The 26,278-nt window shown below is 46.2% G+C and overlaps 1 protein-coding gene across 2 annotated transcripts in view; it reads right to left on the bottom strand.

The window, feature by feature from the left end:
• Positions 1-315: 315 nt before the first annotated feature.
• The window catches only part of GOPC (golgi associated PDZ and coiled-coil motif containing), a 64,467-nt gene continuing 38,504 nt past the window's right edge, over positions 316-26,278 (bottom strand). Inside the window, exons 2-9 of one of the 2 annotated variants that reach the window (XM_038766823.1) lie at positions 25,543-25,707; positions 21,993-22,016; positions 11,674-11,849; positions 9,652-9,817; positions 8,737-8,832; positions 7,255-7,419; positions 4,287-4,464; positions 316-3,269 (exon numbers count right to left, since the gene is read on the bottom strand). In XM_038766823.1, coding sequence (XP_038622751.1) covers positions 3,151-3,269; positions 4,287-4,464; positions 7,255-7,419; positions 8,737-8,832; positions 9,652-9,817; positions 11,674-11,849; positions 21,993-22,016; positions 25,543-25,707 — 1,089 coding nt within the window. In that variant the 3' untranslated portion in view covers positions 316-3,150. The remainder of the gene's footprint in view (positions 3,270-4,286; positions 4,465-7,254; positions 7,420-8,736; positions 8,833-9,651; positions 9,818-11,673; positions 11,850-21,992; positions 22,017-25,542; positions 25,708-26,278) is intronic. The other variant, XM_038766832.1, reaches the window with a different exon arrangement.

Here is a 26,278-nt window from a genome sequence, read left to right as displayed (position 1 = left end):
GGGGACTGAGACTGCGAGGGACTGTGTTCAACTTGATTAACTTGCATCTATCCTAGTGCTTAGAACAGTGCTTGGGACACGGTAAGCGCGTAACAAGTCCTATCATTATTATTATTGCCATTTCTGGTCCAATTCCAATGAGGGTACACCTGTTATTGAAATTCTAGAAGGCGGATGTCGATTTCAAGGGAGACCTGGAAATCTGGCGCCGGTAATAAAAGGATCGGGATGCAAGGTAAGCTGCCGGAACTACCGCCACATCTAGATACACAGACACCAAGCGTTCGTTTCTGCAAAATAAGACTAGCCGCCGTGTTAATGCAGAAGATGCCATCTTTATTTACAAGCTAATAAAAAAATATTAAACTCAAGTTCACTGGCTATAATACATTTGTTGAAAATGGTGTATCTTCTACACATACGGAAGGATGACTGGGCCGATTAGATAGTAACTTCAGACACCGCTCAACGTATACTCGAATCAAGAACACTTGGTGAGTTTCAGAAGGTGCAATACCAAAAACCGTTAACGTGGTCAGCGCTCTACCTCCCGGGAGACGCCGCCATCCTCCACCCGATAGCATTCATCTTACTTCACATTCTTTGCAAAGGCTCCTCAATCCAATCATCAATCCTACTCCCAGCTATTCCGGCAAGCCTAAGGGAAAGGTTAGGAGTCCAAAATATCTGCCCCAGAAGCCACGCTTTCCTCTTCCTGCCCACTTTTGTCTCCTTTTGAGGCAAATGTGTAATTACCTTCACTCCCATAAGCCGATCCCCAGGAGAAAACCAAACATGGCTTGTGATTAACCGGACACACTTCAAGACCGCCTCGTTTCCTGTCCCCGGGGCTGAATGTTGGCTCCGGACCCCTGCACGGTGGAAATTTCGGTCGGCAAATCCTAGCTCAGCTCCGTCGTGCTGCTCCTTTCTGCTGGGTGTCGAAACCTGTCAGTTATCCCGGCGGCGAGGCTTCCCCCGCGGTCCGTCCCGAAGGGACCCTTGGCACTCTGCTTCCAAACCGAGCGAGGCCGGCTGGGATTACATGGCCAAGTGACCCAGTCACCACCATCCTTGGGTTGAGGGATTTCCACTTCGGGGAGGGAGGATGGGGAAGTATTTTCCATCGCCCGTCCCGTTTCAAACTGGTTATGAAAGAAGACGGTGAATATTTCCATCACACCCAACTCCGGATGGCATCTCCATTCTTCCTGGGATCCCGTCGCTAGACTGGGAACGACCCGTCAACGGGGTGGCCGATCAAAACCATCAACGGGCTCCAGCCTCACCCCCCTCGGAGGTCAGAGAAAGATGAAATATGGTCTCCCCCACCAAGTGTGAATGTCCCCGTTATCGAGTTAGTTCTGAAGACATGCCTCAAAGGCCCCACCACCACCACCACCTGTCTTCACAAGACTGGCCAGAGTGAAAAACTTCTCGTGAAGCAGGACAATAATGGCGATACTGGCCAAAATCCACCCACGGATCTCATTTCATGCACGAAACATTTAAATGTCTTTTGTAAAAGGCTCGTCTGAGCCAAGAGAGGCACCTTGCCGACTCAGACCTACTATTAAATATTAGCGTTTGCTTGGAGACAAGGGTATGTGTTTAAGGAATTGAATGAACCAGAACCACAGACAATATGAGGTGTATTAATATTTTTTAAAGGAACATATAGGAGATAGTAAGCTCGGTGGAGTGAAAGATGCCACCCAAAACAAAAACCCCATATAATGAGCAAGAGTTAAACTCAAGACTTATAAATAGCAAACCAGGAATAGAGTATATATACATACATTTTGAAAGATTTCTCTATAAACAAATATAAGTGCACCCAGGGGACACCACACACTGTGCTTGACATCACAAGTTCTGAACACGAGCCTGGGATAAACTGCTATCATTTTAAAGGCGTCGTAGATTTTTTTTCCCTCCGTTTATACATGTGCCTTAAACAGTGATGATCACCTCTCCACTCGACATTTTGATTTTTCCCCTAGGGGAGAGCCTGCAGAGTGGCAGAAAGGAGTGTAGTCACTGTATGCTTTCCCCAGATTAAAAAATATATCACGGCGCCAGTGGGCCTACGTGTGAAGGCCGCTAGGTATCTAACTTTTGTCTACAGACGACATGAGAGAAAAATACGGCAAATTCCTGGTCACGTTTCTGGACCCTTCCCCCCTGCCCTATACCCTTAGGGAACAGTGAGTAGCAGCCACTTTCAGGGAAAAGGAAAAGGCAATGGGTTTCCATTTCAACAGTTACAAAGTTTAACCTTAGTCCCCAGACTATATCATAGTTACGTCAAACTTTGTGAACAACTTAAAAGGCATAAAGCCATCTCTGATCACCCCGACTAATTACCACTGAAGAACGAACACCCCAAGTGTAATAATACTCCAATACCGGTCGCGGGGACCAACATAATTCCAAACACACTTTTAACACTAATTTGCATTTACTTTAAATGTATTTTCTGGAAAACATTTCTGGTCGCAGCACTGACTGACAAGGGTCTCCTTACAGAAAATGACTTTTTAACTAAGTACCAGGGAAACTTCCTATGCCCAAAATGATCAATAAGAAGTGATTCAGGAATTAATACCCACAATAAATAGGAAACTACATCATTCCTATGGTTCTTCATTTTTTAAAAATGTTTTTAAAGTAAAACCTCCTTTTCTGCCATGAACAGAAAAGCAATTTTTGCCATTTCAAACACACAATGCAGGTTCACATTAACTCACTCTTCTGTACTTAGGCAATTCCATTCCTACTGAACACTGTCCTAGGCCCACGGGGAAAAGGAAGAACTTGAAACAAAATATGAACCATTACGTGCCTTAATCCCGCTCGGAATATCCCTTTGGAACCACATGCTTTGGCGCTCACCGTTGAAGAAAATAAAAAAAACAGCTCTACATGCAATTTGCCCATTATGGTTTAGCACAGAAAACAGAGTTTTAGACATTTAGAATTGCTCATAGTGAAGCCCTGAGGTAACTGCCTTTCACTTTGGCAACAGACACCACAGCCTCCCTTCGATTTTAGGTAGTGCTCATCACTCCCTCCCCTAGCGAATAAAATCCAGAACAGTCTACTGATTATCAATCTTGCCTGCAGAAGACGGTCGATTCAACCGACCGTCTACGACAGAGACTCGGCGGACTCCGCTAGCTTGGACGTGGAGTCATCTAAGGGAGTGTCTCTTGAAGTTCCCAGTTCTCCATTTTCACGGCCATCGATTACCGGCTTCTTATCGAAGCCTGAAAGGGAGACAAAGGAGAACAGATCATTCACCTACTGGCTGGAAAACTGGTTTGACTGGGCTGAGGGGGAACAACAAAAACCAACCCTCCCCAGGATGGCTCATTTTAAAAAAATCTCTTGTGAAAGGGAAGCTTAACATGGAGTGAGGGAGGGAGGGCATTTTCAGTTACCTGGCAGTCCCCTGGGCAAGAGAACTTTGGCCCCATTCACAGCTGGGATGAATCACACTCAAGGTACTTCCATACACTACATTACAAACTCCCTGTAATAGGCTGAGGGCTGTGCTGATTTTATAGGTAACCCTGCAGGAAGGGCTGGCCACAAAATGACAAATGGGCAAATACCTCAATTTGTGAATTGGCACTGAGTCAGCATGAGACTGCTCCACCGGATGTGGGACAAATCCCACCTGCCTGAGCTTGAGACCCTTTCCCTGCTAAAACTGCCCGCCGGCCACACCCCCACTGCCCTGAGCCTATAAAACTGACCCTGCCACCAGTTTGGGGCTTTGCAGGGGTTAAAGGAATACATTACACGCCTATTTCCCAGGGAAATTTCACAGCTCATTCAGGTGAGGGAGGAAGCCTTCCAACTTTCCTAAATGGGGCTGAAAGACCCGCTTTAGCAGGCTAAGAGAGCAGGGAGAGATGACGCTCTTCATATAAGCCTCACAGTGATGGGTCATCAGCTTCAACTTTCAAATCCAGATTTCACGGTTACAGGGGTTTAGGATACACCCGTTTATCTTATACCCTGGGAGTCACGTTATTATGGAATTCAGGGTTAAGGAAAATCTGCGTCGTAACACTCCCCGGTCCTGGCACTGCCCCCACGTGCTCACGCGTTTCTCCCTACACCGCGTGGGACCGTAGCCAAAGTGGAGCCAAACTGTCAGGAGAACACTCCCCGATGTCATACCAGCATCCTAGCCAAAATCTAGTCCGGGTAGACCGCGTGCCCCACATCCCTGGAAAGGGTGCGAGTCCTCTCAAGAGTTCCTATCTGAGCATTACCTTGTAACAGTCTGACGTCCGCACTGGCCCCTCTTCGATTAGGACCGGGATTCCCACCTTCCAACTCATCAAGATACAAGCGGTAACGGTGCCCGCTCTCATCCTCGTATTCCACATTTTCGTCATCAGAATCCACCTCGGGAGCCACGTAAACCACTTCAAACTCAATCTCCCCTCTCTGAGGCGTGGAAAAAAAAAAAGGAAACAGAATCAATTCACTGGCAGAGATAAGTTGCAAACCCACAGTTTTCCAAAAAATGGCTTCGTCATTCCAGTGCCCATTGAGCGGGTACCAAGCAACCCAGAAGAGACTCATTAGGCATTCCCTCTGAAAATACTCATCTTCTTTCATTACCAACTGAAACTTGGCCTCTATCTGCTTTGCTATTTTCCATTTCACGCGGCAATTCAGCAAATAGTTCTCGATTATAATGAACGTGCATGTCCACGCTTCAGGTCATTTAACATTAAATCTACCCGGAACAATGCAGAGATCTTAACCCTTACGCAAAAGTACAGGCTTGCTGTCCACTTATCAACTCTTCAAACGTTATGTCTTCCCTGTGGTGAAATCTCATGGGATGATTAATTAGCAGACAAATGTTGGACTATTGCTCTACTAACTGTTTGTGTGCCAGGATGCAGCAATATACTCAAGCCCCAATTAAACATTCTGGCTGCAAAACCCATGGATAATACATTTTACTTGACCCCCTGTTATGGTAATTCGGTTCAATAAAAAAGGAAATGTCAAGCATTTTCAATCGAGATGATAAAATTCAGGCAGTGGACAATGGCGCTGAATAACTTCATTAAAATAGTGTTTGAAAATGCAAGTTGGTTGCTTAGAACAGTGCGCTGCAAACTGTAAGCACTCCATAAATACAACTGATTGATTCAAACACCTATAGCAGGCAATCTCCCATTTCCATTAACTTCGATCCACACATCTATAAATTATACATTATAAATTATTTATTTACATTAATGTCTCCCCCTTCCCCCCACAGAATGTAAGCTTGTTGTGGGCAGGGAACACGTCCGCTAACTCTGTTGTACTGTAATATCCCAAGTGCAGTGCTCTCTGCCCACAGTAAGCCCTCAATAAATACTATTGATTGAGTGATTGAAATGTGTCTATTTTGAAGTTACAAGAGTTATGTGACATTCAAATACCTCTAACCCAGACCTGAGGCAGAAATGAACGCATGCCTAAAGTACACAATTATTGGAGCTTCTGAAGCATCACAAGGTTAGGGAGGACCTCGGGTGGGCCTACTTATAATGACAAAGCCTGATATAATTCAGTACCATTAGGGGACAATCAGAGCCAAAAATTAGATGAGTGAAATAGTTAAATACAGATGCTAACTAGCAGGATTTTCCATCCAAAATCGAAGAGTGAGCTTTGACACGATCAGCAAGGTCAGTGAAGTCCCAACAAAGTGCTCTTTTGAGAGCAATTTTGTTCCTCAGTGCTGCTGCTGCTTACTTTTGAATCACAGGACAGTAACTGTGCTGCTCTTTTTGCAGGTCTCTGAAGCTAAGCTCGTTTGGGCAGGGAATGCATCTGTTTATTGTTATATTGTACTCTCCCGAATGTTCTAGTCCAATGCCCTGCACACCATAAGCACTCAAATACAAGCGTTATGATACGGTTGACACGTACATACTTATTATTCTATTTATTTTGTTAATGATGTGCATCTAGCTTTATTTGTTCTGACGACTTGACACCTGTCCACATGTTTTGTTTTGTTGTCTGTCTCCCCCTTCTAGACTGTGAGCCCGTTGTTGGGTAGGGACCGTCTCTGTCTGTTGCCAACTTGTACTTCCCAAGCGCTTAGTACAGTGCTCTGCGCACAGTAAGCGCTCAATAAATACGATTGAATGAATGAATAGGGAAATTCAGACTTTCTAGGGGACACACAGTGAGTTTGCGGTACACTCTGGACTAGAAATCACCGCTTAAACATATCACTTTAAAGCGGGGCTGATGTTCCAAATTGCTACCTGCTAACACCCTAGGTTTCAAACTGAGACATGGTGTCACCACACTTGTCCTTCCAGAGGAGGTGTGGCACCTCATTACGTTGTGCTATTCACTTGTCCTCTAGACTGTCAGCTGGTTGTGGGCAGGGTATGTGCCTGTTTATTGTTGTATCATACTCTCATCATCATCAATTGTATTTATTGAGCACTTACTGTGTGCAGAGCACTGTACTAAGCACTTGGGAAGTACAAATTGGCAACATAAGCGCTTACTACAGTGCTCTGGACACAATAAGCGCTCAAAAAATACGACAGAATATTCCTTAGAAAAATCCTTTTTTGTCCCTTTTGAATATGGAAAGAGAGCCTTTTCTGATTTTTACGTTCTTACGACTTTCAAGCACCAAATAGCAGTCAGATGTTGCAGACTCGGCCGCCGACCTTCAGTAGGCCTGACAAGGGGTGAGACAAGCTGCCGGCGAGACTCGCTACTGTGAGAACTGGGCTGACTCAGTTTTCTACTGGAAGGGGCTCGGCGGGATTTACAGGAAATCATTTGGGGGTTGCCATCAGTAAAGCTACCAGCCAACACTGGACTCTTCAGCATGCCGTAGTGGATAAAGTATGGTCCCGGGAGTCAGAAGGTCGTGGGTTCTAATCCCGGCTCTGCTGCTTGTCTGCCGTGTGACCCCGGGCAAGTCGCTTCACTTCTCTGGGCCTAAATTACTTCATCTAGAAAATGGGGATTGAGATTCTGAGACCCGCTGGGACAGGGACAGTGTCCAATCTGATTTGCTTGTATCCACCCCAGCGCTTAGTACAGTGCCTGGCGCACAGCAAGCGTATAACAAATACCACAATTATTATTATCACTCGGATCATTTACCCAAGGGGTAAAAACCTAGAAAAAAGGGACTCAACAGAGAACAGGAAAACCCAGGAAAGCGCCCAGGTTGAAGGGATCCGGGAGGCTCACCTGCTGGGAAAGAATAGTTACAGCTTCTCTATGCTTGGCATCCCTCAGGTTGACGCCATTGACGGCCAGAATGGCGTCGCCCACGTGAAGTCCTCCGCAGCGATCCGCGGGCTGGCCGGGATGGATTTCCGAGATGAGAATCGGGACACCGTGTTCCTTTCCGCCCTAGGCGAGGGAGAAATCACAGAGTGGCTCGGGGTTGGGAAAGAAGGATCACGGATATAATGGCAGGAGGGCACTTCTCGTGAAAAAGTATTTCACCGTTTTCTCGGCTACTTCCCAGATGGGAGATGCCATGTGGTGGGTTATGAGGATCAGTAGGTTGAATCCTATAGACGGTTTGACTGTCACCCATCTGAAGGGCACTTACAGTCAGCTCGGTGGGGTGCAAATCTCTTAATTTCTCTGTGTCTTACTTTTCTCATCTGTATAAAGGAGATACAATACCTGTTCTCCCTCCCTCGATCTGAAAATTCATTCATTCATTCAATCATATTTATTGAGCACTTACTGTGTGCAGAGCACTGCAGAAAATCCTCATCTATCCCTTTGGACTAACCACTATCTACCCCAGTCAATCAGTGGTACTTGTTGAGCACTTACTATGTGCAGAGCACTGTAAAAGTGCTTAGGAGAGTATAATACGATACCCACTAATTTACTCATATGGCCAAGTTTGTCACTGCCGCTCTGGCTTCCCTGAAAACTCTGGAATTCCTGAACCCCCACAGCTTGAGAGTGCTGATCTCAAATGTGGGAAGCACCAATGTTCAGCAGTTACCTCACAGTGACCTGAGGGATGGTGTCTTTCATCACTTCACGCAATAACATAATTGCGCTATAAACCCCTTTGAAGTTGGCATGCACATTTCAACATATTCTATGTACGGCTCAAAAAATACTGCTGGCTGCTGGGCTTTTTTTGTGGGGTACGGAGGGAGGGAATGGTTTTCCTTTGCTTTTAATACAATTATTAAAGCTTTCTCTGAACCATAAAATCCCTGTACTCTTCAAAGAAAGATTCTGTGACTGCATTTCTAATGCTGAAAAGTGTGACAGAAAAAAAGAAAACACCTCGTCTAGGAAAAAGCTACTTATGCTAGTTAATTGGGGCTGCAGCAGGTTCCGATAACCAAAATTTCAACTACCCAAATATATTCAGTTTGTCTCTCTTCCACTGACATACACCCAGTTTTGTTCAGATATTCAACTCGGGTTTGATCACGCAACTGGCCTCAGTCCAAATATTTGGCTCTCAGATGGATCTTTGTACTTCCCAAGCGCTTAGGACAGTGCTCTGCACATAGTATGTGCTCAATAAATACGATTGATTGATTGATCTTTGGGGTGAAAACCTTGTAATATTTAGCCAGTCATACTAATCCCTAAAGTGGCACCAATAACTCCCATTAAACACTAATGTCGGGGCAAAACAGGGATGGTGAAAAAAGGAATGAGGGGCTGGGCGTATTAATGTCTTACCGTGATTGAAATGCCTAATCCTTCATGATCTTCTTTCAGAAGGAGAACTTTTCTGATTGGACCCACTCCTTGGCTCTTTTTTAGAGAATCTTGATCCTAGTTAAAACAAAACCACAAAATGAGTTGGGATTACTGAAGACAGCAATTACAACCACAGGGCTTTAATCTACCCTGGGATCCCCCTATTTGTTAATGGGAAATTTCCAGCCTAAAAATGGCTGGCAAGAGCGGAGGAGTAAATGAAAACACACGCTGGAAGAGCGCTCTCCTTGGATGGTTGACAACCTACTCTTGAAAACAAAGTGAATCTCTTCCCACTTGGAGCTTGGACGAATGCAATTTCCCTCAGGGTCAGACAGGGAGAAGCAGCTCTGACGCCCATTCTTGCTCGGAGCCCTATTTCCATCCCTGGGTGAGCACAGCCACATCTCCTCCAGCCCCACTGACCTCTCGGCTGCCTGTCTCCCTCCTTCTATCTGGAAACGCTATCGTCCCTGTTTTCCCACCATTCTGACTGTTCCCTCTTCAACCTCAACTGTCTCAAGTTTTCCTTTCGCCTTGCATCCCCTAACCACTGGTGTCCGATCTCTTCTTTTTCCCCACTCCTTTAGGGAGCTCATCCCTTTACAGGGCTTCCGCTACTATCTCTAAATGGGACAACATCCCCCAGAGTTATCCCTCTGGCCCCCTTCTCTTTCCTGATCTTGTGGTGGTGGGGAGGTATGAAGAGTAACCAGGAGGGAAAGGGAAACCGTTGAGGATGGGGATTGTCTCTATTTGTTGCTGAACTGCACTTCCCAAGTGCTTAGCACAGTGCTCTGCACACAGTAAGCACTCAATAAATACAACTGAATGAATGAATGGTAACAATGAAGGGAAGAAAGGGGCTCCTCCCGAGGAACCGAGCAGACATACATGTCCGGGGGGAGCCTGCAGGGGCCGTTTCAGATCGTTTCGGCCCCTGCAGGCACGAATAACCGTCTTGTGCCGATGCAGGTGTATTTCAGCTTCCAGCTGGTTCCAAAGTTTGTCGTGGGCTGGTCCCTTCATATCTCGACCGAGCAGCTGGATCTGTTGGACCCTTTGAACCGAAAGCGGAAAGAATAGAGACGTGTTCCGCATTAATCGGAAACTAAAAGCTGAACCCATCGCAGAGGAACGGCTAGGAATGCTGCTGATTAAACTATAGTCTTCCCATTCTGGTCCACAAGTGCGATGCTTCCCAACAGAAAACAGGGTAACGGGAGGTTTTGGGTCAATTTCTACAGGTTGTTTTGTGCCACCCCCCAAAAGAAGTCTTCCTGATTTGGCAGAAAATCCCCCCAAGCTTAGAGGGGCCGGGGCCTCTCTGGATTCCAGTGCTGAAACTAGAAAATATTTCCCCCTGGAACACCTGGGACGTCACACCCATTCCACTGGGCACGTGGCATAATGTAATGACATCACGGGCTCAACCACGGGTCGGGTGCCCCTGCCTCACCTCTGGCTTCTACCTTCCAAGCAGAGGACAGAAGCCCCCGGAAAGGGGCCGTTGCCCATGTACCCCGTCACCCAAGCACCCAGAGAGGCTCTTCCTGAAGCCTGGCGGGAAGCCGGGGCCACAGTTCAGGTGGTGCCAGGCCCTCCCGCTCGAACCCAACGTCTTCTCCCACTCCTCCCACATCCCAGCGGCAGCAGGAGGGAGGATAGCGGGGAAGCGCTTAGTACAGCGCTCTGCACACAGTAAGCGCTCAATAAATACGACTGAATGAATGAAAGCGCGCGCAAGGGAGCAAGCCATTGCTTCTCTAGCCTGAAAACCAGGCTTGGAGTGAGGGGCGGGACCCTGTCTAATCCTCCATCGTGTATCCTCTCCCAGCACTTATTCCAGTGCTCTGCACACAGTAAGAGCTTAATAAACACTAAGGGCTGGTGGCTAAGAGGCTGCGCTGGCTGTGCAGCGTGGCTCAGTGGAAAGAGCCCGGGCTTGGGAGTCAGAAGTCATGGGTTCAAATCCCGGCTCCACCACTCGTCAGCTGTGTGACTTTAGGCAAGTCACTTAACTTCTCTGGGCCTCAGTTACCTCATCTGTAAAATGGGGATTAACACTGTGAGCCCCACGGGGGACAACCTGGTCACCCTGTAAATTTCCCAGCGCTTAGAACAGTGCTCTGCACATAGTAAGCGCTTAATAAATGCCATTATTATCATTATTATTATTATTACTGATGGGTGCTGGAGAGACTCTACACAGTGCAGCCCCGCATTCCTCAGCCGCCTCCCCGGGTGGCTCCCACGGAGGTCTGAGTGGCAGGGGAGAGGAAAGGGCCCGTCTGTACCCAGACCACTGCCAAGTCCCTTCTCCCACCCCTCAAGGACAGCCCGGTTTTCGGCTCCATCTATTACCAGCAGGGTTTGGAGCCAACAGTCTCTCTCTGACTCGAGGGAACCACTCCCCGCCAAACTAAAGGGCAGCCACAACCACCACACAATTTGCACCATCGGAAAGGCGGTTGCAAGACTTTTCTTTACACCAGAGCTGGGTTCCAGCCTGTCAGCTTCATTTCCAGTACTGGATCTAGTTCAGTGCTTAGCATGGTGACGATGAAGATGATGATGATAATAGCGATAATAATGGTAACTGTGATCATCCACATCGCCCCGCCCACCATCGGATCGGTAATGACCCAGAGCTGCAGGAGCTAATTGTGGATACCTTCCTTCAATGTTTGATTAGATCCATGCCTGAGTGAACTAACAACTGGACTCAGAAAAACCCTCCACACCGCTCTAAGTGTTTTCCAATCGAACCACAATATTCACGTCCCGACACCCAGGTTGGAAAATGTCAAATGATTCTCGGGTGGAAGATAACTGCCGCAGTCTTCCCCCTTGCTGTGCAAGGCTACTTAATTAAGGCGCCGGAGTCTCGCTATCTCCCCTCCCCACCCCACACACCTTCCGGCCAGTTCTTTGTCCAGGTACTTGGCGGCCAGCCTCGCCCCGTAGACCTCAGCCTGGAGAACAGCAATGTGCCGACGAAGAGCTTCGTTCTCTTTCCTCAACAGTTTCACCTCGGCCTCCAGCTGCGCCTCTTTGACTTTTTCTTTCTTGTTGGCTTCGAGCTCTCTCTCCTACCGTGATTTAAAAATGCAATTTACCGACGGTGCTTTATCAAAAGAAGATTGCGGCAGCAACCGCATTCCACACCCTTAAGAACCATCATCATCAATCGTATTTATTGAGCGCTTACTGTGTGCAGAGCACTGTACTAAGCTGTACTAAACAACCACACGGCCTTCCAATCTATGAGTGCACAGCAGAAGATCTTTTCCTAGAGCTGCTCAGAGTGGGGCAGGCATCTCTCCTTTAAGGTTAAGACACGTTTTCAGTCTGCAAAACTCTCTTTGGTCATAGCATCCCTTCCCGACTGTCCCGGATGGAAGATGAGCCCTTTAATTGGTGGAGGGAAAACAGCCTGGGCTGTATGTGTACTAAATCATGGGCACTCCAGGAGGCAGGTCTGCTGAGACTCCCCTGCCCCTTTTATTAAAGCAGCAAATCTGGGGACTGTCAGGACAAGAAGCCGATTGCTCTAAGAAACCTCCCCCCTCCCCAACTTCCCCTTTCTATAAACTGGGCAAGAAAGTCATTAGCTACTACTGAAAAAATTTGCTGGCAACATAAACGGTCAAATAATGCTGATGTAGGATTTCGAGGAAAACAGCAACGAGAGCCATAAATGAGGACTGCATTTAAACTCCAGGAGGAGGAGGTTTTGTTTTCTCTCCCCTTTTAGGGCAGGAAGGAGGGAGCAGAACCAAGGAAGGAAGGGGAAGAAGGGACAGCACTGGCACAGAAGAGCCATAGCAATATTAACGAGGTGGCGAAAGGAGGCAGGAGACAGCCTAAATCTCATTTAACACAAAGTTTCAGCTTCCACTAACAGCAAAGAATACAAAACTGATGTATTCACTTCTCCTGTGGCAGTGCTAACGAGTTGTGAAACAGTCAAAAGGCAGGAGAGAGAAGGACAAATTAGGGTCACGAATATAGGATAATCTACCGGAAAGGCAAATCGGAGGGGACTTTAAATGCAACTCACCGTATTCTACTGTGAAAGCAATTCAAACTTTTAAAAATGAAAATTTTAAAGGCATGCTGTACTCAATTTCCCAATTCAATTAACGATAGCGAAGCAACATAAAATAGTGTAGATAACCAAGATCCCAAAAGCACTCAGTTATAAGACTAATGAGTCTTTCTAGCTAGAGGTTGAAAGCGGTCATCTCCACAAATAGGGAAATCCAAGGAATTAAGACGGAGTCTAATTTGGCACAGAACACATCAATGTTCCGTGGCTGCTAATTCTGCTGTACTCTCCCAAGCGCTCAGTACAGTGTTCTACATGTAGTAAATGCTCAATAAATGACTGATGGATTGATATGTAAGTTTCTTTAATCTTTCCTTCAAGAGTCTATTACTCCCTTTCTCAGCGTTTCCTCAAATTATAACTTTTTCCCTAGTGGTTAAAACCTTTATGAAAAGCTACATGACTGTTCCACTCAGCCATCTTAACTGTAAAGAGACATTCAAGTACCTTTTCTAGGTCTTAAACAGCCAAGATGGAGTTCAGTTTGACCAAATGACTGCAATTCTTCTGCAATAATCATTTCAACAGGCAAACACGGGATTCTGGTGATTGGCCCTAAACAATCCCTGGTTTTTCCTAAGTAACTAACTATTCTCCCTTTCAATCTGACATCTCAGTGTCACAGTTTCGGCATCGTCTGCAGGGCATATGTATATATGTTTGTACGTATTTATTACTCTATTTATTTATTTTACTTGTACATATCTATTCTATTAATTTTATTTTGTTAGTATGCTTTGTTTTGTTCTCTGTCTCCCCCTTCTAGACTGTGAGCCCACTGTTGGGTAGGGACCGTCTCCATCTGTTGCCAATTTGTACTTCCCAAGCACTTAGTACAGTGCTCTGCACACAGTAAGCGCTCAATAAATATGACATTGATTGATTGATTGATTGATTCAGAGGAGGCAGTGTAACCTAGTGGGATAGAGCACACGCCTGGGAGTGAGAGGACTTGGGTTCTACTTCTGGCTCCACCACTAACCTGCTGTTTGATCCAGGGCAAGTCACTTCACTAGGCCTCAATTCCCTCATCCACAAAATGGGGATTCAATACCTGCTCTCCCTGATACTTAGACTGAGAAACCCATGTGGGACCTGATGAGTCTGTACCTAACCCAGCGCTGAGTGACGTCCTTGGCACATAGTAAATGCTTAACCAATTATTATTATTGTTAGTTATTATTATTATTATTATTGTTGTTATTATTCAGAGAGGAGCCCTGACAAGTTATCCTTATGCTTCACTGCCCTGCCAACTTATTCATTCATTCATCCAATCGTATTTATTGGGCGCTTACTGTGTGCAGAGCACTGTACTAAGCGCCTGGGAAGTACAAGTTGGCCGCTCCATGCCCCAACCCACAAGAACCCAATCAATCAATCAACCAATGGTATTTAAGTGCTTAGTACAGTGCTCTGCACACAGTAAGCGCTCAACAAATACGATTGAATGAACTGAATGAATGAATGAATGCTCTGCACACAATAAGCGCTCAATAAATACGATTGAATGAATTTACTGAGAGCTACTGTGTACACAGCACTGTACTAAACACTTGGGAGAATGGATAGATATAGAGCTTAGAGTCTATATGTGGGGACAAACATTAAAATATATTACAGACGGCAAGCGGCAGAGTATAAGGATATGTATGTAAGTGCTGCGGAGTTGGGGTGAGTATTGGGGTGAGTACTCAAGGTCCTTAAGGGGTACAGACTGAAGTGCAGAGGGAATGCAGAAGGGAAAGTGAACAGGGTGGAGAAGCTGGCTGTGGGGGCGGGAGGGAAGGAGATTCCTCAATGTGACCTGCTGCCGTACGGTAATGCCGCAGTGGGAAATAATAATAATAATAATAATAATAATAATAATAATAATAATAATAATAATAATAATAATAATAATAATAATAAGAAGTTAAGCACTTACCATGGGCCAAACAGAGTACTAAGCCCTGGAGGGGGGACACCAGCTACTCAGGTTGGACACGGTCTCTGTCCCACTTGGAGTTCAGCCTAAGTAGCGTAGTGGATAGAGCCTGGGCCTGGGAATCAGAAGGTCATGGGTTCTAATCCCGACTCTGCCACTTGTCTTCTGCATGACCTTGGGCAAATCACTTTACTTCTCTGGGCCTCAGTTACCTCATCTGCCAAATGGGGATGGAGACTGTGAGCACCCCCGTGGGGAGGGTCTGTGTCCAACCCAACTTGCTTGTATCTACCCCAGCGCTTAGTATAGTAAGTGCATAACAAATACCGTAATTATTATTATTATTAATAATAATGATGGCATTTATTAAGCGCTTACTATGTGCAAAGCACTGTGCTAACTGATCCCCGAGTGATGATTTGTAGGGGAGACTCCTTCTCCTTATGACTAAGATTCGCAGTGGCTCAAGGCTCAGTGGAAAGAGCACGGGCTTTGGAGTCAGAGGTCATGGGTTCAAATCCTGGCTCTGCCAATTTTCAATCAATCAATCGTATTTACTGAGTGCTTACTGTGTGCACAGCACTGTACTAAGCGCTTGGGAAGTACAAGTTGGCAACATATAGAGACAGTCCCTACCCAACAGTGGGCTCACAGTCTAAAAGGCTCACAGTCGGCTGTGTGACTCTGGGCAAGTCACTTCACTTCTCTGGGCCTCAGTTCCCTCATCTGTAAAATGGGGATTAAGACTGTGAGCCTGCCCCCCGGGACAACCTGATCACCTTGTAACCTCCCCAGCGCTTAGAACAGTGCTTTGCATATAGTAAGCACTTAATAAATACCATTATTATTATTCCCAAATTTATATACTTTTGTTTCAGGTCATGTGAACCACATCATTTTGTTAGAACAAATGGATCCCTCAAATGCAGAATGATGAGAGTTGGAAATTTAAGTCATCTATATCATTAGATTTCTCCCCGGGGGAAAAATTTTTTCTAAAGGGAGTTTCAAGGGATTTTGCAGGATGCACAAAAAAAGAACTGCCCTGTAAGGCCTTTCAAACCATGGCGAACACTGCACAAGTCAAATCTCTCTCTGGACAGGCACAGGAAACTGTATCTGTTACTCACCGATACGTGGACCTAAATAATAACGATGGCATTTGTTAAGCACTTACTATGTGCAAAGCACTGTTCCTGCATCGCCTACATTTTCAGAAGTCTAAAGCTGAATCTTGGAAACTTCGAGAAAAATTATGGTCAGAGTAAGCTAAGAGCTCGGATGGACGCATTCTCTGCACATAGGGCTTTGAGCTCTGCGCAGTAAAAATACTTACACAAGCCGGACAATAAAAACGATCAAGCCAGCACAGAGAGAAAGGGGCCTCTTTTGGCTTAATTTCTTAGGCAGTAGAAAATTCTGCCAAGAAAAATGATACCCAAAGGGCCCTCGGCATCCATGGCCTCTGAATCACATCCTGCAGATCCGGAGTCTGAACATTTGGGAGAGGGCTAGCATCAGCCCATCTCTTGGCCCCAGACGAACCTGTGGAACTTTTCCTTGCCCCTGCGGAGAGTCCCCACTGAAGTAACCTGGGTTCCCTCAGGTACGATTTCCACCCACGTCAGTCCTGAGGGGTGGGGGCTGAGCCGCGGTCCTCTCCTCAGCTAAGAGGAGCAGGAAGTTGGGGTTCACCCTTTCCGTGGCCCCAAGGGTCACGACCCAGGGAGGCAGAGTAGAAGAAATGCCCCACTACTGGCTCTCTGCCTTGGAATTCTCTCTGATCTCCCATCCTCGTGTCTCTCTCCACTTCAATCCATACTTCATGCTGCTGCCCGGATTATCTTTGTCCAGAAATGCTCAGGGCATATTACTCCCCTCCTCAAAAATCTCCAGTGGCTACCAATCAATCTGCGCATCAGGCAGAAACTCCTCACCCTGGGCTTCAAGGCTGTCCATCCCCTCGCCCCCTCCTACCTCACCTCCCTTCTCTCCTTCTCCAGCCCAGCCCGCACCCTCCGCTCCTCTGCCGCTAATCTCCTCACCGTGCCTCGTTCTCGCCATCGACCCCCAGCCCACGTCATCCCCTGGGCCTGGAATGCCCTCCCTCTGCCCACCCGCCAAGCTAGCTCTCTTCCTCCCTTCAAGGCCCTGCTGAGCGCTCACCTCCTCCAGGAGGCCTTCCCAGACTGAGCCCCTTCCTTTCTCTCCCCTTCGTCCCCCTCTCCATTCCCCCCATCTTACCTCCTTCCCTTCCCCACAGCACCTGTATATATGCATATATGTTTGTACATATTTATTACTCTATTTATTTTACTTGTACATATCTATTCTATTTATTTTATTTTGTTAGCATGTTTGGTTTTGTTCTCTGTCTTCCCCTTTTAGACTGTGAGCCCACTGTTGGGTAGGGACTGTCTCTATATGTTGCCAATTTGTACTTCCCAAGCACTTAGTACAGTGCTCTGCACATAGTAAGCACTCAATAAATACGATTGATGATGATGACTTGGGGCCCGATTCACCATGGCTACAGGCTCTCCTGAGGATGGAGGTCCTGGGCTCCCTCCCCCACTGATACTCGAACTCACCTCTGCAGGCTTCCCAGGGTTCCTCAGGTCAAGAATAACTCAGACACCCCCCAGTTGGCTTGTGTCTCCTTCATTAGATAAGAAGCTCGCCAAAGGCAATATCATCCTATTTTTTCTGTCTCCTAAGCACTAGTTTAATACTTGTCGCACAGTACGTGCTCAGCCGCTGCAAAGCCCAGATTGATGATTATAACAACAATAATATATGTTGCCAACTTGTACTCCCCAAGTGCTTAGTACAGTGCTCTGCACACAGTAAGCGCTCAATAAATACGATTGAATGAATGAATAATAATAATAATAATAACAATGGTCTTTGTTAAGCATTTACTATGTTCCAGGCTCTTTTCTAAGCCGAGGGTGAATATTCACTCATTCATTCAATCGTATTTATTAAGTGCTTACTGTGTGCAGAGCACTGTACTAAGCGCTTGGGAAGTACAAGTTGGCAACATATAGAGACGGTCCCTACCCAACAACGGGCTCACAGTCTAGAAGGATACAAGCAAATTGGGTTGGATACAGTCCCTGTCGCATATGGGGCTCACAGTCTTCATCTCTATTTTACAGTTGCGGGAACTGAGGCACAGAGAAGTGAAGTGACTTGCCCAAGGTCACACAGCAGACAAGTGGCGGACCTGGGATTAGAACTGAGATCCTTCTGATTCCCAGCCCATGCTCTATCCACTAGGCCATGCTGCTTCTAAACCCACATCAGAGGAATCTGGGTAGATAATAATAATAATGATGGTATTTGTTAAGCACTGTTCTAAGCACTGGGGAGGATACAAGGTGATCAGGTCGTCCCACATGGGGCTCACAGTCTTAATCCCCATTTTACAGATGGGGGAACTGAGGCCCAGAGAAGTTACGTGACTTGCCCAAAGTCACACACCGACAATTGGTGGAGCTGGGATTTGAACCCATGACCTCTGTCTCCAAAGCCCGGGCTCTTTCCACTGAGCCACGCTGCTTCTCTAATAAGATAAGTTGCCACTTCCCCACATCAAGAGTATAATGGCATACAAACAGTCTTTGGCGACCCCTTTCTGACTCCTGGTCAGACGACACACTTCACGTGTGAGATTTCAAGATGTTGGCAGTAAAAGAGCAAAGCAAGCCCCAAGACTCAGAACACTTTCAAAAGCTGGATATGCAAAGCTTCGAAAATAAGATGTAATGGTTCTTAGTCTTAAAGACCCCTTCAGATACACGACTGTCACTTCCAAACTATTTTAACAAATGCCTCTGTTTACGACAAAACTCTCTTTCTACCGTTTATACTTAGCCCAGGGCTTCCTGAAGATTCGTGTCTCTAAGTACCATTAGCTATTACTGGCCTTGCCGTTTCACTGCCTCTGGATTTTAAATGCTCTCCTACATGCTTGCCTATTGTATCCATTTTAGGTCATCCACTGTTTTAACTTAACAAGGATGTTGGTCATCATCACCATCAATCGTATTTATTGAGCGCTTACTGTGTGCAGAGCACTGTACTAAGCGCTTGGGAAGTACAAGTTGGCAACATATAGAGACAGTCCCTACTCAACAGTGGGCTCACAGTCTAAAAGGGGGAGACAGAGAACAAAACCAAACATACTAACAAAATAAAATAAATAGGATAGATATGTACAAGTAAAATAAATAAATAAATAGAGTAATAAATATGTACAAACATATATACATATATACAGGTGCTGTGGGGAAGGGAAGGAGCTAAGATCGGGGGGACTGGAGAGAGCTACATCCATATCTAGACTTTCTAGCCAATCAACTATTCACTCATTCAAGCATATTTATTGAGTGCTGACTGTGCAGACTGAGCCCCTTCCTTCCTCTCCCCCTCGTCCCCCTCTCCATCCCCCCATCTTACCTCCTTCCCTTCCCCACAGCACCTGTATATATGTATATATGGTTGTACATATTTATTACTCTATTTATTTATTTATTTGTTTTACTTGTACATATCCATCCTATTTATTTTATTTTGTTGGTATGTTTGGTTTTGTTCTCTGTCTCCCCCTTTTAGACTGTGAGCCCACTGTTGGGTAGGGACTGTCTCTGTGTGTTGCCAATTTGTACTTCCCAAGCGCTTAGTACAGTGCTCTGCACATAGTAAGCGCTCAATAAATACGATTGATGATGATGATGACTGTGTGCAGAGCACTAAGCGCTTGGAAAAGTACACTGCAACAATTAACAGTGACCTTCCCTGACCACGAGCTCACAGTCTTGAGTGGGGGAGACAGACATCAATAGAAATAAATAAAATGACAGATATGTACGTAAGTGCTTTGGGGCTGGGATGGGGGAAGAGCAAAGGGAACAGGTCAGGGCAACGCAGAAGGGAGTGGGAGATGAGGAAAAGTGGGGTTTAATCTGGGACGGCCTCTTGGAGGAGATGGGCCTTCAATAAGGCTTTGAAGTGGGGGACAGTGGTTGTCTGTCGGATTAGCGGGAGCGTGTTCCAGGCCAGAGGCGGGACGTGGATCTGGGGTCGGCGGCGAGACAGGCGAGATGGAGGCACGGTGAGAAGGTCATTAGAGGAGCGAAGTGGCTGGGCTGGGCTGGAGAAGGACAGAAGCGAGGTGAAGTAGGAGGGGGCAAGGTGATGGGAGTGCTTCAAAGCCAGTGCTGAGTTTTTGCTTGATACAGAGGTGGATGGGCAGCCACTGGAGGGTTTTTCTGAGGAGCAGGGTGACGTGTCCAGAACGTTTTTGTAGAAAAATGATCCGGGCAGCAGAGTATGGACTGGAGTGGGGAGAGACAGGAGGCTGGGAGGTCAGCAAGGAGGCTGATGCAGTAATCCAGGTGGGATGAGTGACTGTATTGATGGGATAGCAGTATGGATGGAGAGGGAGGTGAGGATTTTAGCAATGATTTTAACCATCACCCTTCCTTCTAGCTGGGGAAGTTGCAGAAAGGAATAGGGGTCAGAGGCTGGGGCCGGTTAGGGTGATCAAGGCCCTACTGAGAGCTCACCTACGCCAGGAGGCCTTCCCAGACTGAGCCCCTTCCTTCCTCTCCCCCTCGCCCCCCTCTCCATCCCCCCATCTTACCTCCTTCCCTTCCCCACAGCACCTGTATATATGTATATATGTTTGTACATATTTGTTACTCTATTGATTTATTTTACTTGTACATATCTATTCTATTTATTTTATTTTGTTAGTATGTTTGGTTTTGTTCTCTGTCTCCCCCTTTTAGACTGTGAGCCCACTGTTGGGTAGGGACTGTCTCTATATGTTGCCAACTTGTACTTCCCAAGCGCTTAGTACAGTTCTCTGCACACAGTAAGCGCTCAATAAATACGATTGATGATGATGATGATGATGATGATGATCTGGCTATTGGAAGGCCCAGGGAGGCTAGCATTTCAGCCCAGCCTAGACTCTATGGAGCTAGCCCGTCTGGGCTCCCCCTTTTAGACTGTGAGCCCACTGTTGGGTAGGGACTGTCTCTATATGTTGCCAATTTGTACTTCCCAAGCACTTAGTACAGTGCTCTGCACCTAGTAAGCGCTCAATAAATACGATTGATGATGATGATGGCCTAGTGAGTCAGGCCTGGGAGTCAGAGGACCTGAGTTCCAATCCCAGCTCTACCACTTAACCTTTCTGTGCCTCAGCTACCTAATCTGTAAAATGGGGATTGAGATTTTGAACCCCTACACCTGGGACAGGGACTGTATCCAACCTGATTAACTTGTATCTACCCAAACGCTTGGGACACTGCCTGGCACACAGGAAGCGCTTAACCCATATAAAAAAAACAGCTTCCATTAGGCTGTTTGCTACCTCTGTGTATAATGGGATCATAGTTTTAAGTGAAGATATTAAATGTGTACTGTGACTGTTTCATTTGTTTGGACCTTTGTCACTTAAATGGGTGATTTTGTATAGGTTGCCTAATTTCAATGACTTTTAACTCTTTTACTTCAGAAGAACAATTTTCAGAATAGTATCTGAACAGGGCATACTCAACTAACCTAAGTTCCTAAAGTCATCTTTAAAACTGCTAGATTTAAATGATCCAAACAATATAAAGCTATTTTAATCATGGAAATTCCTAACAGATCAGACAAATGCCCACACCTTACCTCTCCAATGAATTTTCTTTAGTAAATATAGCACTGAAAAAGTTTGACTCCTTTACTAATAGAACTTAAAGGGGTACACACGTTCTGAGTTTATCTTGAGACTTAATTGAAACAAATAGCTAATAAGGAGCAGTTTTTTTGCCCTTGGACTGTATCCAAGTAGTAAAATATAAAACAAGCAAAATAAAGCACTTGGTTAGGTCAAAGAAAGAGGAAAATACAAAAACATTTCACACGATAGATTCTTAGACTTCCTGTAAAACTGCAGCAGTTTCAAACTGCAACTTCACTGCTGCAAGACCAGACAATCATTGTTAAAACTTTTTTAAAAAGTAGTGTGATAGATAACAATCAGTGGAATGAGAAGCACACATGCAAATTCTTGTGGAAGTTCAGCAAAATTACACATTTGATGAACGGGAAGCTAGCCAGAGTTCTGATAAATGCTAAAGTACTCTTTTGCTTGAAACAAAGCACTGGTTTAAACAAGCCAAATAGCATACTCACCAGCTCCTCCACAGAGAAGACAGACTTAAGATACAAGAAAAAAGTATGTAATTAGAAAGACCAGAAAATATCCGCATTTTCAGAAATGAACTTTGTGGCTTAAACATTGGTCAGTACAATTAGTTTCTTTTCGACCTTAGTAAGCAAAATGACGCTTTTTAACTAAAGGATGGCTTTGCCTGTCACAAGTTATTACGAGAATTAGTGAGTTAATGGATGAAAACACTTTGAGCTGTTCACGCTACAAAACTGCTTTCCAGAAAATGTAATCAAGAAAATGAGCCAGGTTGTCTCAAAATCCTGGAAATTCCATTCACGCCTGGGTAGCGCTTAGAACAGTGCTTTGCACGTAGTAAGCACTTAACAAATGCTATTATTATTATTCGTATTATTACTGGGCAGAGAAGCAGTGTGGCTTAGTGGAAAGAGCCCGAGCTTGGGAGTCAGAGGTGGTGGGTTCTCCTCCCGGCTCCGCCACTGATCAGCTGTGTGACTTTGGGCACGTCACTTGACTTCTCTGTGCCTCAGTTCCCTAATCTGTAAAATGGGGATGAAGACCGTGAGCCCCATGTGGGACAACCTGATTACCTTGCAGCCACCCCAGTGCTTAGAACAGTGCTCAGCACATAATAAGCGCTTAACAAACACCATTATCATTATTATTATTACAATTATTATACCCTTCCCTGAAAATCAGCTTCAATTCAAAAGGGACCACTGATTCTCACAAGGTCCAGCGAAGGCCTTTTCTCTGGGCCTCATATTATGGAACTGGGATGAGGTGGATGTTCACAATCCCTTTTAGACTGTGAGCCCACTGTTGGGTAGGGACTGTCTCTATATGTTGCCAACTTGTACTCCCCAAGCACTTAGTACAGTGCTCTGCACACAGTAAGCGCTCAATAAATACGATTGATTGATTGATTGATTGATTGGATGAGGGAGGGAGGGAGAGAGGGCCGAGCAGAGCTGGGCTAAAGCTCGGTCTGGTGGTACTGGAGTCAGTCTCAACAGGTCGACTCCCTGTACACTACCACCACAGAGACAAGGGAGAATCAGGAGGAAGAGAGAGGGGAGAAGAGGAAGGGGTAGGTTGTTTGGCGGGAAGGGCCTGGACATAGTTGAACGGTGGTAGTGGCCACCGCGTCCATGCCACCTCTGAAGCAGCAGGGGTTGAATGTTGTGTGGCTGCAACCCCACTCCCCATGGATGCTATTTTGTTAGTATGTTTGGTTTTGTTCTCTGTCTCCCCCTTTTAGACTGTGAGCCCACTGTTGGGCAGGGACTGTCTCTATATGTTGCCGATTTGGACTTCCCAAGCGCTTAGTACAGTGCTCTGCACACAGTAAGTGCTCAATAAATACGATTGATGATGATGATGCTGTGCCTGGAGGAAGAACTACCCACATCACACCCCCAGCCAAGGAATGCTGGGGTCACACACTTGGAGGATGAGGGGGGCTAGAGGCACAGCCAACTTTATTCTCTCCCTACCAGGGTGAGGGAAGAGGCCCTCAAAGCCACAGGTGACAGTGGCCTCACACGCAAGCCAAGGACAACACAGGGAGGAAACACAGAGTTGGTCCGGGACTGGGAGTCAGGGGACCTGGATTCTGATCACAATTCTACTACTGGCCTGCTGTGGGACCTGGGGGCAAGGTGCTCCACTTCATGGGCACAAGTGAGGATAAAGTACCTACTCTCCCTACCTAATAATAATAATTTTAAAAATAACTGTGATACTTGATCAGCACCTACGAGCCAAGCACTGGAGTAAGCACTGACGTAAATACGGTACAGGCAGAGCTGTCACGGTTCCCGTCCCACATGGGGCTCACAGTTGAGGAAGAAGGGAAATAGGGACTTATCCGCATTTTACAGATGAGGAAACTGAGGCACAGAGGAGCTAAGTGACTCGCCCAAGTTCACACTGCATGCAAGTGGTGAAGCCAAGATCAAAACCCAAGTCTCCTGACTCCTGAGCCCATTCTCTTTCTATTAGAAGCAGCGTGGCTTAGTGGAAAGAGCACGGGCTAGAGAGTCAGAGGTCATGGGTTCTAATTCCAACTCTGCCGCGTGTCAGCTGTGTGACCTTGGGCAGGTCACTTAACTTCTCTGTGCCACAGTTACCTCCTCTGTAAAATGAGGATGAAGACTGTGAGCCCCACGTGGGACAACTTGATTACCTTGTCTCTACCCCAGTGCTTAGAACATTGCTTGGCACATAGTATGTGCTTAACCAATACCAACATTATTATTATTATTATTATGCCATGCAGCACCTTGACTTCTTAGATTGTGATCCCTGTCCAGGGACTGTTTTTGATGTGATTATCTTGCATCTACTCCTGCACTTTAGCATTGTACTGAAGAAATACACTCACTACACATCATAATTAGCCTCCTCTCCTATCCTTCTTTCCCTAATTAATGGTATTTCCTGGGTGTATACTGCATGCTGAGCACTGTTCTGAGCCCTCAGTACTCTAGTGCACTGGCCTGGGAACTCTCATGTTCCCTGGCGTTCCTCTGACCTTTGGCCCCTGAATACTTGGGCAGAGCACTGTACTAAGCGCTCGGGACAGTAAAATACAATAGAGTTGGTAGATACATTCCCTGCCCTTATGGACCTTACAGTCCAGAGGGAAAGGCAAATGTTGAAATAAATTATAGATACGTAAATAAGTGCTGGGGTGGGGAGATGGAGAGTTGAACATCAAGGGTGAACAACAGATCCAAGTGCATAGGTGACGCAGAAGGGAGAGGAAGTAGGGGAGATGAGGGCTTCGTCGGAGAAGGCCGCTTACAAGAAATGTGATTTTAATATGGCTTTGAGAGTGGGGAGAGTAATGGCCTGTTGTAAATGCAGGGGGAGGGAGTTACGGGCCAGAGGGAGGATGTGGGGAAGGGCTTGGTGGTGAGACGGATGAGACTGAGGTAGAGCAAGCTGGTTGGCATTAGAGGAGTGCAGTGTGTGGGCTGGATTGTGAAAGGAAATCAGCAAGATAGAGTGGGAGAGGGACCGCTGACTGAGGTCTTTAAAGCCAGTGATTTTGATTTCTGCGCCGACAGGGCTGCTCTGAGCCTGCCAGAGGCTCAGGTCAGCCTTGCGGGTTGCTCTAAGCTGCAGGCCCAGCAGCAGGGGGTGGAAGACCTTCAAACTTTCCCTTGGGAGGAGGAGGGAATTTCCAAGCAGAAAAATCACACTGAGCTGAATCTTTCCAAGGACCCCTGCAGGCTAGACCTGCCTCTCTCTCTCCAATGTGTTCCACCCCCAGACTCACTTACAAAATGGCCTTGAGCGCTGCAAAGCTGAGGGGGAGGGCTGCAGCCTGGCTGCTAGTAGGCTGACAGCACTGTTCTGGGCATCTTCGAGTGTGTCCAGCACATGGATTGCAGATAGGAGATGAATTCTGCCTCTGGCAGAAGCCGTAGCGGGTATCCTTTGTGGATTTCCACCACGCCCGCCTCCCTCCACCCAGCGAATTGCCCTGAGTCAAAGGGAAGTACCTCAGAATGAATGGTCCCCAAAGACCCCTATATTACTTACCAATTTCGCCTTAATGGCTCCAGAGTCTACGCTTTGGCCAGTTTTGGCATGAAGCTGAAGCTGAACAGCATGGAGCTGCAAAAGCTGATCGTGCACTTCTTTTTCCAAGACAACTTTCTCAGCCTGGGTCTCGGTCAATTCCGATTTCAGATCCACCAGCTGAGCCTAAAAAAATACAACGCATTCCAATATTAAGTACGCTTATGAAAAATCTGATTTCCCATGTCAGTGGTATCTCAGATTACCAATCCATCACAGTCATGCTGATGATTGCTCAAAACCTGAATTTGGTGTATTAAAAATCCCAAATGCCACTAGACTAGCTCCTGATTTCACTCATCCTGGTACCCTAACTGACTGCTAGGATTACACTCAGCTTCCCTAAGATGCAAAGGTTAAGTTCTTTACATGCCCCTTGGCTGACACCAGGCACATAGTATGTTAACTCCAGTCGGAAGAATAATCTAATTCCCTAAACATTGCATGGTTAAAGACTGACATTATAATAATAATAATAATGATGGCATTTGTTAAGTGCTTACCATGTGCCATGCACTATTATGAGTGAACTGGGTGTGCCAACAAACTTTCACTTTAACAAGCTCTAACCATTTCTACCCTAAGGTACTGTGGCTGGGACTGGTTCAAAAAGCCCAGGTCCAAAACCACAGTCGAAAGTTTGACCTACACCTCAGAAGTTTCTGAAAATGCAGTTTGGATTGCCACGATGTGGTTT

This window comes from Tachyglossus aculeatus, chromosome 2 (genome assembly GCF_015852505.1).
Source record: "Tachyglossus aculeatus isolate mTacAcu1 chromosome 2, mTacAcu1.pri, whole genome shotgun sequence".
Taxonomy (NCBI): domain Eukaryota; kingdom Metazoa; phylum Chordata; class Mammalia; order Monotremata; family Tachyglossidae; genus Tachyglossus; species Tachyglossus aculeatus.
Note: the sequence above shows the minus strand (reverse complement) of the source record. Positions and strands in the feature narration are given on the sequence as shown.